Genomic DNA, 17,918 nt, shown 5'->3' with positions numbered 1-17,918 from the left:
CCCAGCTTAGGTAAATTTGGTGTAGGAAAAGAAAACAGTAATGGATACAGACTTTTGCAATTTTGTAGGTATAACAATCTAGTTATAACCAATACGGTGTTTGGTCATAAGATGGCTCATAAGATAACATTGCATTCACGTGATGGTAAGACAACAGACCTCATTGAATATGCTACAGAAAACTGAAGACCTGCAGCATCAGCACACAATACTAAGGTATATAGGAGTCTTGTTACTGATGTTAAAAGTAGAGATCAGCATATAATTGTGTCTAGACTCAATTTAAAGCTGAAGTTTCTGAAGGGTAACTACCTCCCAGGAAGTTATGATGTTAGTAGACTCCAGGATGAGAACTTGAGAGAAACTTTCCAGGAACAGTTGAATTCTAAACTTAAGAGTTTAAAGTTTGATAATGTGGAAGATGGTTGGAATAATTTTAGAAAAAAAAATTTGTGAAGTTGCTGAAGGTGTATTAGGGAAGAAAGCTAGAACTGCAGCTAAGAATAGTAGTGAAAAAGCTTTATGTTTAATAGAAAGGAGAAAGGACTTGTACAAGAATTATCTGAGTGATAGATCGCATGAAAACAAAATAAATGTAAAGAAAGTGGAGAAAGCATTGAAATATGAACTAAGGAGGTGTGAAGTGGAGGCCATGGATAAAATTGCCGAGGATTTAGAAGATGCAGCTAGACGGCATAATAGTAAAATATTGTACTGGCACGTTAACAAATTGAGAAGTAGTAGTCAATCCGGACTTGTCCCAGTTAAAGATAGGAATGGGGTGGCAATTAGCGATAAGGAAAAAGCTAAAGCGAGATGGGCCGAACATTTTGAGAAATTGCTTAACCGAGATAGAGTTGCAGGAAAAAATATAGAGGAAAATGAAAAAGTTTTTGATACCTTGGATGCGAAGGAAGATTTATTTTGTGAGGAGGAATTAGCAACAGTACTAAAGGAATTAAAGAATAATAAGGCTCCAGATGCTGATAGGGTAGTAAATGAGTTTCTTAAATATGGTGGCTCTGAATTTAGAAATAGGTTACTGAAGATTATGAATGTGATTTTTGAAAAAGGGGAAGTACCTAATGATTTTAGGAAAACCTTAATTAAGCCAGTTTATAAGAAAGGTAATAAAAGTGAGTGTGGTAATTATCGAGGCATTAGTCTGATATCTGTAGGTAGCAAATTACTTAGTAATATGATACTTTTTAGACTGAGAGATGCCGTAGACAAAGTTTTAAGAGAAGAGCAGTGCGGTTTTAGAAAAGGTAGAGGATGTGTTGACCAAATTTTCACTCTTAGGTTAATAATTGAGAAGTGCCTAAGTTTTCAAACACCTTTGGTCCTCAGTTTTATAGATTATGAGCAAGCGTTCGATTCTGTTGATAGAGGAGCTTTAGTAAAGGTTTTATCCTTGTATGGTATACCAGATAAATACATTAAAGTGATTAGCGGCATGAAAGAGAATAACATGCTGCAGTTAAGGTAGGAAATGAGGTTAGCAGCTGGTTTTGTATTAAATCAAGAGTTAAGCAGGTTTGTGTTCTATCCCCCTTTATATAGATTATTTTGATGGACTTTGTCTTAAGGAGCACAGGAAAGGCAATGGGAGACCACGGAATCGAATGGGGAGGAAAAATTCTCCTGGAATTAGATTATGCTGATGATTTAAGCATCCTAGATGAAAGTGTGTGCAAAATGAATGTAGTTTTAGAGGTTTTGAGAGTTCAGGGTGATAGTATTGGTTTGAAAATTAATGTTAGAAAGACTAAGTCACTAAGGCTAGGAATAAGTGAAGATGAAAAGGTGATGTTGGGTCATGAAAAGATTGATCAGGTGGGCAGCTTTAATTACTTTGGTAGTATTATTAGCAAAGATGGTGGGAGCAGTGAAGATGTTAAAAATAGAATAGCCAAGGCTCAGGGTGTTTTTCCACAGTTAAAAAAAGTCTGGAAGAAAAGGAAGATAAGTATGCAAACCAACATTAGAATCTTAGAAGCTACAGTGATGACAGTGGTCAAATATGGCTCTGAAGCATGGACGCTCTGAAAAGCGGATGAAGATTTGCTAGATGTTTTCCAGAGAAATTGCTTAAGGATTGTTCTGGGTACCCGGCTGACTGACCGAAATTCAAACAATAGGCTATACGAAAAATGTGGTTCAATACCGCTTTCTAGGTCTATAATGAAAGAAAGGTTGAGGTGGTTAGGGCATGTTGTGCGGATGAAGCATGACAGAGTGCCTAATATTGTTCTTTTTGGCCAACCGTCTAGGGCCAAACAGAAAGCAGGTTGTCCTCGTCTGGGGCGGGAGGGCGTCATAAAGACAAATTTAAAGGAAATGAGAACTTCGTGGGCAGGTGTGAAAATGGAGGCTTTGAATAGATTGGAATGGAGGAGGAGCGTGCGTAGCTGTGTTGGCCTCAGGCGGCTTGGTGCTGCGATGAGTTGTTAGTAGTAGTAGTAGTATTAGATTAAGTCTGTCATAATTATTTTTCTAGGGAAACTAGAAGTGTTTAATAAGTGTTTTTTAACACTTATTTCAGTGATTTACACGTTTTATCCTAATTGCAAGCTGACCCAGAGGTTTACACACCTTGTTTACCCGTCATTAGTAAGCAATAAAATATAGGTCTTAATCCCTAATTAATTAAGTCAGTTAAGACAGTCATTCTTTCATGATTTTTTTTTTATTGTAATTCATGGGAGGCAGGTGGCTCCTCAGAGACAAAGCTGTTGTCTCTAATCAGTAGTCTGCCAGCACATTAAGTACAGGGACTAAAATTCAGAAGACTAATTTAAAAAGATTTAACAGCTTAGACGAAAAAACAAGTCGTATATCGTAAGAGTATTGACATTTCAGGGACAGACGTGGACCAAGGACGTCCCCAAGCTGATTGGATGTCGCGGAGGGACTGGACGACCCCAAGCTGCGTATGCCGCTGCTCTAGGACTATCAACAGGTTGAATGGCACAATCAAGTTTTTGCACCTTGTCGTACACACTTTAAAAAACCTACAGGGTGTTTTTGCTATTTACAGCCCCCCCCCCCCTCCTACAATAGTACCTTGAAAGTAGCTACCTTCGTATTAAATCAAGAGTTTAGCAGTGTTGCGTCCCCATTTAGACGAACTATTTTGATAGACTTTGTCCTAAGGAGCACATCAAAGGCAATGGGAGAACACGAAATCAATTGAGGAAGTAAAACTCTCCTAGACTTAGCATACTGACGATGTAAGCATCCTAGATGAAAATGATAGCAAGGTCTGAAAATAAATGTGAAGAAGACCAAGTTGCTAAGTCAAGGAATAAGTGCAGGTGAAGAGGTGACGCTGGGTAACGAAAAGATCGATCAAGTGGACAGCGTCACTAACCGAGGTGGTATTATAGTAAAGACGGTGGGTGCGGTGAAGATGTTAAAAGCCGAATAATCAAGGCCCAGGGTATTTTTTCACAGCTGAAAAAAGTTTGAAAGAGTAGGAAAATAAGTCTGCGAACTCAGATTAGAATATTAGAAGCTACAGTGATGACAGAGGTCAAGTACGGTTCTGAAGCGTGGGCGCTCCAAAAAATGGGGGAGGATTTGCTAGATGTTTTCCAGCGAAGTTGCTTACGGAATGTTTTGGATACCTGACTGACTGACCGTATCTCAAAAAATAATTTGTGCAAAAAATTTGGTTCAATCCCACTTTCTAGGGCTATAATGAGACAAAGGTTGAGTTGGCTAGGACATGTTTCGCGGATGAAGGATGAGAGATTACAAAAGATCGTCCTTGTTGGCCAACTGTCTAGGACCAAGCGAAAAGCAAGCCGTCCCCGAAAGGAGTGGGAGGATGTCGCAAGGAAAGATCCCCGAATGGGGTGGGGAGGATGTCGTAAGGAAAGCCGTCCCCGAATGGGGTGGGGGGATGTCGTAAGGAAAGATTTAAGGGAAATGGAGCCTTCTTGGGAGGGTGTAAAAACGGGGCTTTGAATAGATTGGGATGGAGGAGGAGCGTGCGCAGCTGTTGGCCTCAGGCAAATCGGTGATGCGGTGAGTTGTTAGTAGCAGCAGTAGCATTCATTGCTTATGATCACGATTTCTTCTTTGAATATTCTTTTTTCCTAACCCTTTTTTAGGTAGTTTTGGAATTTTTTTAATGTTTACGTCTATTTTATTATAAAGTAAACTACAGACGACTCTCGATAACTCGAATCCATGATATCTCTGATTATGTTCAACCCCCTTGGAAAAACCTGTTTAAGTCAAAGAAAATACCATGCATAACTCGAAATAATCTTGCGGTTATATTTTACCTCTGTAAGTCGAAGTGACCCGAAAATTACCTCTTTAACTTGAAATTCAGTATAGCCTATAAGTCGTCATTTAACTTTCCCTTTACTTCAACCTTTAACTTCAGTCAAATTTTACCTCTGTATCTCGAAGTCTTACAACGGACCCCTGTTAGTCGAAACCCCGGTATGCAGGAGGCAACGTGTAAACTTTGATATTTTTTATTTTTTTTTTTTTTTAATATGTTTGTATTAGATTCTGCTAATGCTCAGGTATTTATTTCCTAGCAAACTAAATTTATTCTTGACATTTGAAAGTCAAGTCTTTAATAGCCTACATAAAGTTAGGCTTAACTTTGTAGTGGCTATAGGGAGTAAATCTAGCGAATTTGTACCTCTGTAACTCCAATCTTCCTTTGGGTCACCTCTATACCTCCTTAGCTTTCTGAGTCGAATTTTATGTAGAATGACCTCTAAAACTCGAACTATACATGAGTCAAACCATACGTAACTCGAAGAAAAATCGTGGCCCCTTGAATTTTGAGTGAGCGAGAGTCGACTGTATTTCCAGAACTAGAACATGAGTGGTAGGGAGCTAACTACAAGTCAAAGGAAGTTACTGGAAAAGTTCCCAGGGGGCTACAAGGACTGCTCTTTTTTTTCAAGGGTCCATACAATCGGTATAATAACGAGTTTTACAATTAAACGAGCAGCAATTGGCACATATGAGAGGTCAAACTTTGACATCTCATATTTATTATGTGAGTTCAGGGTGGGGAGGGGAGGGGGCGTTGAGTACTGAAGAGTGATGAAGACTGGATTTATTATTATCATTCTCTTTTATATTTTTGTTTATCAATATATTATTTTTAACTCAGTTATTTATTTATTTATCTATTTTTACATATATATATATATATATATATATATATATATATATATATATATATATATATATATATATATATATATATATATCAGATTATAATTTATTTATTTTTTCGTTTATTTACAATAGTTTTAATTAAATAGTGGGGAGGTAATAATTTATGTCCATCATAAATGATAACCATCATTTATGATGGACATAAATTATTACAAAAATTAGGTGGCTTTTACGCTCATCTACTGGCTTTAAGCCATGATTTACACTTTACTGAATACAATATCACACTTTTCTATCTCAATATTTAGGAAATAAATGCGAATAAAAAAAATGAACGAGCTATAATTATGGCAATTTATTTACATAGCATTAAGCCCAGTATTGATCTAACCTAGTGGTTCCCAAAAGATTTTGGGCCTTACCTCGGCTTTTCTAAAATATTGATGCCCCCCTCGTGATATTTCATTTTTTTTCAATAGTTTATGTGTATTCACCCGAAAGAAGCTTAAAAAATCATGAACTTGGTAACCATTTTCGGTTCGCCCTCTAATCATATTACACTAATGAAAATATTGTCTGAATACAACACATTTTATACAAGGTATGGCGTCATACTATACTACCAATGATCTTTTTTTACAATACTACCATGATCTTTTTTATATTTAAATGCGTATGAATGTAACACCAATCACATGAAAAAATGTTTTTTTTTTCAAAATTAAGGCTCTAACGTATAGTCAACCCAAACGGTGCACGTCCTGTCCGTGACCTACCAAAATACTGTCATTTACCATTTGTGGGGCCTGCGCCACACAGAGGTGTTTGAGTGACACAAAATCAATTATTTAGATGTGTTTCTCTAATGCAATATATTGCCGCCAGTGGAATCAATTCACGGAAATGGGGCGGGGCTTTATATTTCTAAAAATCTAGGGGGCGAATCATTTTTTTTTTTATTTCAATAAGAATACTAAAAATTGCATTTTTCAATGAATATACCACCCCTTGAAAAAGATATTTCTCAAAATCTGGTAAAGGTAAAGGTAAAGAATACGGCACTTAACTTTACAGTCCCTACCGTCAGTGCTGATCTCCGTTTCTTGGCCCTTGAGCCAGGAAGTGCAATGGGGGTCTGGGGTCCAACCATCCTCTGCTTTCGCACACCCTTCCTGTTTTTCTTCCCCAGATTTCTCCAGGTCCCCATTTACAACTATGTCGACTCAGGCTGAGCTTTCAGAGTAACGCCACTGACCCCCGTCCCAAACCAAATAATTGGCTACACTAGGATTTGAACCCTCGCCCTCTCGGAAAAAGTATCCTAAATCCAGCGCACCAATCCACTCGGCTAGGACGGCTCTCAAAATCTGGGGGGGGGGGGGGGAAAAAGAGAAAATAAAGCACAAAAGCCGCCAATTTACCCCACTGATTGCCGCCATTTCTGTTAATGGTTTACCTGCGTATGTATTACATTGTTTTTCTTACAGACAAAAGCTTTATAGTACAGACGTCCAACTGATCGAATGTCTGGCAACCGATAAATTTGGTACTCGTGCTTTTATCTTCATTTTCTTCCAAAAATTTTTTCATGTAGGCTATCATTCTATGAAAACAAGTTTATTCCGAACATCTGATCTTTAAAAAAGAAGTTCAAGAGCATTAACAATATAACTTATAAAATAATCATGAATTTTCTTGTGATAACCTATGAGTTTTAATTTTATGATTTTTCAATAAATAACGTTTAATAAAACGATCTGATCGATTGAATAAATTTATCTTTTCTAATAAATTTATCGTTTTTTAAATGAATTTATGATGCAACCGTAATCCTTTTCAATGACCTATAAATAGAATGGATTGGAATATTGGAGAGATCTTACCCTCCGTGGTCGTTTTCTGTCTGTGTGGTCATACTGGCCAATCCCTTTGAAACTGACGCCAAGCCACCAGGGAACGTTTCTTTTGTCTTTTACTTCATAGAAATGAACGCCGTAATTAGGCAGTGCCTCGGCAATACTCAAATAACTGGAAAAACAAATGTTCAGTATTAGGCAAAAAATGTACTGACAATTTATTGGTTGACCAGAAAAAAATACACAAAGATAAATGAAGAGCAAAATAACAAACAAAAATTATGACATCGTAAACAGAAGAAAACAAGAATAGACAGAAAAAGTATGACAATACTAATATAACGTAGTGATAATTTTTTTTTTTACACTAAGAAAGACGCCTAAAACAAAAAGAGTAATAAAAACATGAAAACGAAAAACCTGAGACATCGTAAACATAAAAGGTAAAATAAGCAAAAATCACCTAAACTAAACAATCATAACTAAATACGCAAAAGAATCACGAAATAAAAGTGTAAAGGCTATATAAAAGTGTAGTGTAGTACAGTGTATACGTATAAGTACTTCACAGCCACCAATCTTAGCGTAATTCAACTTCATCAATTTAGAAAGTTTTTATATAAATAAGAAATAGCAGTGTGTTAACAGATTTTTGCAAAAATTAAAAAGAAAATTTCAATTAACTTTATTAATTCATGGGCTTTTTACAAGTACGGAATTACAACCAATGTAATACCCAAGCGGTGGGTTTAAGGGGTTTCAGACTTCCAGAGTGAGGAAAATTATATAAGAACAAGCTTTTCTTAGTTAAGTAAACATTTGAGGGAAAAAAAGAGGTTTCAATATACCCCCCCCCCCCTCATATAAATACCAACACTTGTTGAAGAATTTCAGTGAACCCAAGGGATAAAAAAAACGTAGAGGTCCCCGGGTACATTTCCGTTGTAAACAATTCTAAATTTTAATTTGAGTCCATCCAAAACAGAGGATTTTGATAATTTGAATTGGGCTGAAAATAGATTCCTTGGCCTTTTTGGAAGATTAAGGAAGCATTAAACAATTCAACTTACACTAATTGTCGAAGCGTCGGGAGAGTTTATTGCAAAACCATTTTGTAACAGTTTTTGTTCTTTTATAGGCCAATCATTGTTTTTAGAATCGCCACTAGTTCTATCTCTCATCGTCTTAAGTATCGTCGTTGAAAAATAAATATATTTCGCAAGATGAACGTACATTATTCTAAACTTAATTGGTTTCCTAATAAAATTTATTTAAAAACAAAATAAAAACAAGTTTTTTTCAACTAAAAGTAAGGAACAGCATTAAAACTTAAAAGCAGAAGCTATTCCGTATATGAGGGGAGCTGGCCCTTCCTCATCTTTCGTTCTTTATGCTAAAGTTTTAAAGTTGTTCAAAAATATTTCTCTCTAAATTCAATGGCGCTTGTTTTTGAGCAGTCTTTCTTAAAGAATTGCGACAAAAAGTCAAACTTCAGCGTAAAGAACGAGAATTGAGGGAGGGGCAGTCCCCTCCTATAATGAATAATTTCTGTTCTTTTGAGTTTTAATGTTGCTTCTAACCTTTAGTTGATAAAAAAAAACTTCTTTTTTCTTATTTCTGGCCGTTTTTCATATCAAACTAGGAAATCCCTTACCCTCCCCCTTTCGTGCTAAATCTCCCCTGGAAACTTCCTTCCCCAAAAAAACTCTCCCGCAGAAAACTCCCCCCAGGCAGGAAATTTCACCCCAAGAAATGGCGGTACATTTCCAAATAGTATATACTAGGCTTGTGAACAAATTGTGCGACTTACAGCTGTTTCCCCAGGGACTATAAGGGGATTTAAAGGTACTTACGTGTATAGCGACCCCACCAAAGAAGTGAAGTTAATATGGAAAATACAACAGATAATTATGGAACACAGGCCACCTAGAACGCATTATATTAAACACCTAACCTAACCACCTTTATATGTTAAATATTTAATTAAAATATGCCTGCATAGTACTTCATCTCGCTCAGGCTAGGCTGATTATCTCCGAGTGGAAATAGACAAGCGGTTTCATTAGAGATCAAGAACAAATTGTGATCGCATTAACACGTAAGTACCAACTTATTTATTGGACTATTCAACTATGCTGGGTCAAATGGTTATCTCAAAATTTTGATCGGATGTCTTTGGGGGGGGGGAATGGGCGCGGGAGGGGGATAGTTGTCCTCCAATATTTTTGGTCACTTAATAAGGACAATAGAACTTTTGGTTTCCTTTCAAATGAGCTCTTTCTCGATCTTCTAAGACCATTAATTCGATACAATCACCTTCTAAAAAAAAAAAAAAAAAAATAATAATAATAAACATGCATCCGTGATCTTTCTTCTGGCGAAAAAAAATCCACATTTTCGTAGACATGAAACACAGATCGTAATGAGGACCTGTTTGAACAAATAAACTTTTGCATAAAAGGGTTCTTCAAAGAAAATCACAGAGCCATGTTAAAACCTAAATGAGAAGAAACAAAGTCCTACGTAAAAGGAACAGAAATTACTATCAATGATTCAAAAATATAATATTCTTTATTTTGCTGAAAATGTCAAGTGTCCTGCCGCTGTCAAAAAACTTTCATCGACTTCTTCCCAGAGAAGTAGTCTTCGCGACGTCTTTGCAAGCTGGATGTTTATTCACGATCGACAACATTTCGCAAGTCAACATTTTTTCTAACTGACGAATGCTTTATTCGACACCTCATTTTGCAGAATTTCCGTGCTAGTCCCAGCAAAGACAACCAAGGTCAGCCCAATCAATAACAATATGATAAGATAATTAGGCAGCAAAAAATTTAGTCCGTTCTCTAAAATTTATCTCATTACCATGAGTCTACAGTAATAACTGAAAAGCACGCTGTAAGAGCAAGAAACCCCTTTGCTGGAAGTGTCGCTCAAATATACATTTTCGCTGAATAGCCCTGCCCCGACTTTGAGCAGTGTGGTGTTTGCTTATAAACAGCAAAACATCCGCAGCAAAAAAAAAAAAAAAAGAAGACAAGATGATCACCATAATAACAAAGACCAGAGCCAAGGCTCAAACATTGCCTATAGTAAAGAGCCATAAGTCTCCAATGTATATTTTTCTTTCACTTCGGAAGGGGCTAATTTGATTGGAAATTGAAAGTTCTAATACTATTCTTAACAGTCAAAACTGACAAGAGGGCAACCAGCTCCCCTCCCGCGCTCTGTATACTCCAAATACACCCGGTCAAAATTTTTAAACAGTTGTTTCGTTCAAAATAGTCCAAAGGTCAAATAACTATGCATCTGGAGTTGACAAAACCCCCCACAGACCCCGGAACAGTGGCTGCAAGCAATGCAAATTGCCCATTGTTAACTTACAGCTGACGGTATTTAGTTGAAATTTTCAGAGGATGTTCAGGGGGGAGCCGGCGTTTCGCATTGGAACTTTCCATTTCCAATTGAATGAGCCGCTCTAAAGTTTATACGACCACCCAACCCTTAAGAACCTTGTATCATAACAATGGACAACTGGCAATGCCGACAGCCCTCAGGGGTTGGAAGGGGGTTGTCAAACCCGGGTGCATGGTTATTTGTCCTTTGGACTATTTCGAACAAAACGGCAACCTCAAAATTTTGATCAGATGCGGTGTGAAAAAAGGTTTAGGTGGTGGCTTGTTGTCCTCCAACCCCTTTTGACTCTGAAAAAGTCAAAAGGGATTCATTCCCTTGTTTCATTTCCTTGGCTCTACCATTTTCTTTAAAATGGTTGTCTTTAATATAAAAAAGGGATCTATCCGAAAAGCGATCGTTTACCCTAATTAATTAAAAAAAACTTTTTCCACAAAATTAGTTTTTAAAAGAAAAGTAAAGAACTCTATTAAACAAAAAATGAACAAAAATCAAATCATCTACCAAGCGTGAAACTACCACAAATCAGCATCGATAAATGAATGAAACCCAAAACGAACAGAAATTACAATAAATAACTGACAAACTCAAAACGAGCAGAAGTTAATATAAGTTGAGCGCAAAAACCCTATGCCTTCCCAAGGCCAGAACAAAATTTGCACTTTACTGAAAAAAATATAAATGTTTTTACTTTTATAACTTTAATAAATCAAATAATATTAACATTTTGATTACTAAATATCAGTATATGTATATTAAACTGACAATGCACATTCATTTGCATTTCCTGAACTACCCAAGTTCTTTACTTTTCTTTGAAAAACTTATTTTGTGGAAAATGTTTCTTTAAAATTAATTTCTGTTCGTTTTATATTGACATTAAATAAAAAAAAAAAACAAGTTTTTTAAACTGAAAGTAAGAAGCGACATTAAAACTTAAAACGAACAGAAATTATTCCGTATATGAAAGGGGCTGTCCCCTCCTCAACGCCCCGCTCTTTACACTAAAGTTTTTTTATTGCTTTAAAAAATAAAGTTGTGAGACAGAGTCAAACTTTAGCATAAAGAGCGAGGCGTTGAGGAGGGGAAAGCCCCTTCCATATACGGAATAATTTTCTGTTCGTTTTAAGTTTTAATGTCGCTCCTTACTTTCAGTTTAAAAAACTTGTTTTTTTTTATTTAATTTCTGATCGTTTTTTAGTTAATGCAGCTTTTATTTTGGCTAAGCGTCATTGAATAAGTAAACAAAATTTGCATAAAAATTTTACTTTTCTTTTGCTAAATGGATTTCTTTACAAATTAACTTACGTAACTAACTTCTATATTCGTATATTTTTCTTCTGGCAAAAAATACAAAGTTGCAGATTTTTGCAGATATGAGCTTGAATCCTATGTAATAGGGTTTTCTGATACGCTGAATCTGACGGTGTGATTTTCATTAAAATTCTTTCACTTGTAGGGGATGTTTCCCCGCTCTTTGAAAAATCGGGTAAATTTTCTCAGGCTCTAATCCTTTGATGACTAATACTAAACTTAATAAAATTTATATATTTAGAATCAGCATTATAAACACATTCTTTTGATACATTTATTGACATCAAAATTCCTTTTTTAAAAGTTTCGATTACTATTGAGCCGTTTCGCTTGTTTTTTTATTACGTATATGTTATTACGTATATGAGGGGGTTCTCCCCGTAGTCAAAACCACGCTCTTTACGTTAAAAATTAAAAAAAAAAATTGATTCACAAACCCCTGAATCACAAAGGCCGTTTAATTAGAATAGATAGCTCTTTTGAAAGCACTAAAAAAAACTGTAACGTAAAGAGCGAGGTATTGACTTGGGAGAGAACCCCCTCAAATACGTTATAATTTCTGTTTGTTTTAAGTTCTAATGTTCCTTCTTATTTTCAGTTAAAAAAACTTGTTTTTTTTTAATTTCTGATCGTTCTTTAAATAATGCTTGGAAATCCGGCGCCTCATTCATAGAAATATCCCTTACCCAAAGAAACATCCTCCATGGAAAGATTCTCCAGAGTAACCCGCTTCTCTAGCCCCCCCCCCTCCAGAAAAAAAATCCTTCCTGAAAATGTCTGTATACTTCCCAATAACCAATAAATAAGGCTGGCAAGTCCGGCGCCCCCTTCATGGATATTTCCTTTCCCCGTATAAAACTTCCTTCATGGACAGATCCTCCAACAGAATCCCCGAACCAATCTGCCCTCCCACTACCAGAAAAAAACCCTCTTGAAAACGTCTTTATACGTCTCAATAACCAAAACTACATGTTAACATTGGGTAAAGTTCATAAATTTTAGCCCTCCCCCTGGGGACTTCGGGGGACTAAGTCATCCTAAAAGACATATTTATCATATTTTTGACCATGTTGAACAAAATGGCTATCTCAAAATTTTGATCGGGTGACTTTGGGGAAAAATTAAGCGTTGGAGGGGGTCTAGTTGCCCTCCATTTTTTTTTGTCACTTAAAAAGGGCACTAGAACTTTTAAATTCCATTCCAATGAGCCCTCCCACGATATTCTAGGACCACTGGGTCAATACAATCACCCCTTAAAAAAAAACAAAAAAAAAAAAAAAAAACAAATAAATACGCATCCGTGATCTTTCTTCTGGCAAAAAATGCAAAATTCCACATTTTTGTAGATAGGAGCTTGAAACATCTACATTAGGGTTCTCTGATACGCTGAATACGATGGTGTGATTTTCATTAAGGTTCTGTAGCTTTTAGGAGGTCTTTCCCCCTTTTTTTGAAAATCAGCCAAATTTTCTCAGGCGAGTAACTTTTGATGGGTAGCACTAAACCAGATGAAAGTTATATATTTGAAATCAGCATAGAAATCTGATTCTTTTGATGTATCTATTGGTATCAAAAACCCGTTTTCTATAGTTTCGGTTACCATTGAGCCGGGTTGCTTACTTACAGTTCGTTACCACGAACGGTTTGATAGTCTTTTCAGGGAAAAAGAAAATAACACTTTAAATCTTTTCGTTTTTTAAGACTTTATAGTTTGGCCTGCTATTCATATGCTGGAGAAAAATTTTCAGAAATTTTTAAGAACATACACCCTTTCAAAAATCTGGACACAAATAGTAGTGTTTAATTTAGTTTCATACCTCCTCTAGTTGACCTGAATGGAAAACTTTATACCATTCGCAAAAAACCTGTTCACTTCTTTGATAGCTTTGATACACTTACGCTATTTTGATTTGGTTAAATTTTAAGAGCAGAAGTAGCCCCGAAAGTTTGAACATAATACCCTCAGTCGTTATTGGAATACTGCTGAGATGCCTTATTGGGAATTAGCATTATCACAGTGCATTTTGATTTAATCTTAAGGCAAAATTTAGCTTTAGACATAATGGGCAAACGGGAGGGTGGGCATGAGAGGCGGATTAGTTTCCCTCCAATCACTTTCGACTATTAAAAAGGGCATCAGCCCTTTCTTTTTTCAATCGAATGAGGCCTTTTCGAAGTTCCTGCGACAACTCCCTCGATTCGAAGCGCCCTGGTATAAACAACAACAACAACAAATAATACATTATACCCACATCGATCTTTACTGTAAAAATGTCAAGCCTTCCAATCACTTTCGACTATTAAAGAGGGCACTAGGCCTTTCGATTTCCAATCGAATGAGCCCTTTTGGAAACGACAACGCTTTCTATAAACACCTTATATGCCCCAGGGCATAAATTAAAGCCCTTACCCTAAGGTCTGTTAGGATGGTTGTCATCCTCTAAGACCGAATTTCCAGAACCTTCAACTACGTTAAACGAAATGCCTATCTCAAAATTTTAATTGGATGTATTTGGGGAAATATTGGGCATGAGGGGCGGTAGTCGCTCTCAAATCACTTTCAACTACTAAAAATGGCCCTAGCCCTTTCAATTTACATTCATATGAGCCCTTTTGAAGTTTCCACGACAAAAATTTCAATAAAAATCTTATAAGCCCCCAGGGCACAACTTTAAACCCTTGCCCTGAGTGCTGGGGGGTGGGGTGTCATTCTCAACGACCTAATTTCCAGAACTTTCTACTACGTTGAGCAAAAGGACTATCTGAAAATTTTGATTGGATGTGTTTGGAGGAATGGTGGGCGTGAGAGGGGGGTTAGTTACCCTCCAATCACTTTCGACTATTACAAAGGGCACTAGCACTCTCAATTTCGAATTGAATGAGCCTCTTTTGAAGTTTTACGACAACTCTATCTATAAAAACCTTATATGCCCCCAGGGCAGAACTTACAACCTTTGCCCTTGGGGCTCTGGGGTGTTTTTCATCCTTAAATACATAATTTCCAGAACTTTCAACTACGTTTAACAAAATGGCTATCTCTAAACTTTGATTGAATGTTTTTGGGGAAATGGTGGGCGTAAGATGGGGGTTGATTACTCTCCACTCACTTTCGACTATTAAAAATGGCAATTTAAATTTCCAATCAAATGAGCCCTTTTTGAAATTTCTATAACAACTTTCTACATAAACTTTATATGCACCCAGGGCATAATTTACAACCCTTGCACTGAGGGCTCTGAGGGGGTTATCATCCTAAAAGACTTCATTTCAAGTACTTTCAACTACGTTGATGAAAATGGATATCTTAAAATTTTCATTGAATGTCTTTGGGAAAATGGTGGGCGTGAGACGAGCTGTAGTCGGTATCCTATAAGTTTGAACTATTAAAAAAGGCATTAGCCCGATCAATTTCCAATTGAATGAGCCCTTTTGAAGTTTCTACGCTTTCAATGAAAACTTATGTGCCCCCAGAGCATAACTTACAACCCTTGCCCTGAGGGCCGTGGGGGGGGGGGTTGTCATCCTTAAAGACCTAATTTCCAAAACTTTCAACTACGCTGAATAAGATGTCTATCTAAAATATTGATTGGATGTGTTTCGGGATAAGACGAGAGTGAGAGGGGGTTAGATGCCCTCAAATCACTTTCGACTATTAAAAAGGGCACTAGCCCTTTGAATTTCTAATCGAATGAGCCCTTTTTCAAGTTTCTACGACAAAGATTTCAAAAAAAACCTTATATGCCCCAGGGCATAACTTATAACCATGACCAACATCGTTCTTATATGCCCCCAGGGCATAACTTAAAACCCTTGCCCTGAGGTCTCTGGGGGAGTGTCCTCCTCTTCACTTAGTCCCCGTTTCTTGTCTCGTTCTCGAGTGTCCCCGTGTGTTTCAACTTTCTATGTAAACCTTATATGCTCTTAGGTCATAACTTACAACCATGCACTGAGGGCTCCAAGGGGGTTATCATCCTAAAAGACCTAATTTCTATAACGTTCAACTACGTGTAACAAAATGGATATCTCAAAATTTTGAAAGGATGTATTTTGGAAAATGGTGGGCGTGAGAGGGGCGTTAGTCGCTATCCAATCACTTTCAACTATCGAAAAGGCACTAGCCCTTTCAATTTTCAATTGAATGAGCCCTTTTGAAGTTTCTACGACAACACTTTCAATAAAAACTTTATATGCCCCCAGGGCATAACTTACAACCCTTCCACTGAGGGCAGTGAGGGGGCTATCATCCTAAAAAACCTAATTCCCAGAACTTTCGACTACGTTGAACAAAATGGATATCTCAAAATTTTGATTGGATGTGTTTTGGAAAATGGTGGGCGTTAGAGGGGCGTTAGTCGCTATCCAATCACTTTCAACAATTAAAAAAGGCACTAAGCCTTTCAATTTCCAATTGAATGAGCCCTTTTGAAGTTTCTACGACAAACCTTTCAATAAAAGCTTTATATACCGCCAGGGCATAACTTACAACCCGTGCCCTGAGGGCTGTGGGGGAGGGGTTGTCATCCTTAAAGACTTAATTTCCAAAATTTTCAACTACGTTGAATAAAATGGCTATCTAAAAATTTTTATTGGATGTGTTTGGGGAAAAGGTGGGCGTGAGAGGAAGGTTAGTTGCCCTCAAATCATTTTCGACTATTAAAAAGGGTACTAGCCCATTGAATTTCAAATCGAAGGAGCCCTTTTTTAAGTTTCTACGACAAAGATTTCAATAAAGACCTTATATGCCCCCAGGGTATAACTTATAACCCTTGCCCTGAAGACTCTCGGGGGAGTGTCCCGCTCAAAGGTATAATTTCCTGAACTTTGAACGTCGTGGGACAAATTAGCCATCTAAAAAAATTGATTGGATGTGTTTGGAGAAATGGTGGGAATGGAAAGGTTGTTATTTGCCCCTTCCAATCACTTTCGACTATTAAAAAGTGCACTAGCCATTTCAATTTCCAATCGTATGAGCCCTTTTTGAAGTTTCTGCGAGAACGCGTTCTATACAAACCTTATATGCCCCCAGGACATAACTTACAACCCTTGCCCCGAGGGTTGTGGGGGAATGATGGGGTGTTTGGGTTTGGGGGAATAATGATGGGCATGGGGGGGGGTGCTAGTCGTCCACCAATCACTTTCGACTATTAAGAAGGGCAATATCCCTTTGAATTTCCAATCAAATGAGCCTTTTTTGAAGTTTCTACGACAACGCCTTCTATAAAAACCTTATATGCCCCCAGGGCATAACTGACAACTTTTGCCCCGAGGGTTGTGGGGGAGTATCCTCCTCAAAAACATATTTTCTATCTGGAAATCAACTACGCTGAACAAATTGGCTATCCTAAAATTTTGATTGGATGTGTTTGGGGGCATGATGGGCGTGTGGGGGGGGGGCGGCTAGCTGCCTTCCAATCACTTTCGACTATTAAAAAGGGCACTAGCCATATGAATTTTCAATCGAATGAGTCTTTTTTAACTTTTCTACGACAACGCTTTCTGTAGAAACCTTATATGCCCCCAGGGCATAACTTACAACCCGTGTCCTTAGGGCTGTGGGGGACTGTCCTCCTCAAAACGTAATTTCTATCTGAAAATAAACTGCGCTGTACAGAATGGCTATCTCAAAATTTTGATTGGATGTGTTTAGGGAAATGGTGCGCGTGGAAGGGGTGTTAGTTGCCTTCCAATCAATTTCAACTATTAAAAAGGGCACAACCCACTCCAATTTCCAATTGAATGAGCCCTTTTCGAAGTTTCTACGACAACTTCTTCGATACGAAGTGACCTGCTCTAAAGGAAAAAAAACGATGTGCCAACATCGTTCTTATATGCCCTCAAGGCATAACTTAAAACCTTTGCCCCGAGGGTTGTGGGGAAGTTTCATCCTCAAAAACACATTTTCTATTTGGAAATCAACTACGCTGAACAAAATGGCTATCTCAAAATATTGATTGGATGTGTGTGTGGGAATGATGGGCGTGGGGGGGGGGGGGGGCTAGTTGCCCGCCAATAACTTTCCACTATTAAAAAGGGCACTAGCCACTCCAATATCCAATCGAATGAGCCCTGTTCGAAGTTTCTACGACAACTTCTTCGATACGAAGTGCCCGGGTATGGACAAAGAAAAAAAAATAATACACTGTGCCCACATCGTTCTTTACTTAGGAAGCGCTATGG

At 37.4% G+C, this 17,918-nt stretch overlaps 1 protein-coding gene across 1 annotated transcript in view; it reads right to left on the bottom strand.

Annotated features, from left to right (window-relative positions):
- Nucleotides 1–17,918, bottom strand: part of LOC148943048 (FERM domain-containing protein 4A-like) — a 168,184-nt gene that overhangs the window by 63,546 nt on the left and 86,720 nt on the right. The window contains exon 7 of the mRNA XM_089101957.1: nucleotides 7,041–7,185. Coding sequence (XP_088958083.1) covers nucleotides 7,041–7,185 — 145 coding nt within the window. The remainder of the gene's footprint in view (nucleotides 1–7,040; nucleotides 7,186–17,918) is intronic.

Source organism: Artemia sp. Qi Xiang Cuo, chromosome 16 (genome assembly GCF_049724085.1).
Source record: "Artemia sp. Qi Xiang Cuo chromosome 16, ASM4972408v1, whole genome shotgun sequence".
NCBI classification, from domain to species: Eukaryota; Metazoa; Arthropoda; class Branchiopoda; order Anostraca; family Artemiidae; genus Artemia; species Artemia sp. Qi Xiang Cuo.
This window is presented reverse-complemented; position numbering and strand designations above follow the sequence as displayed.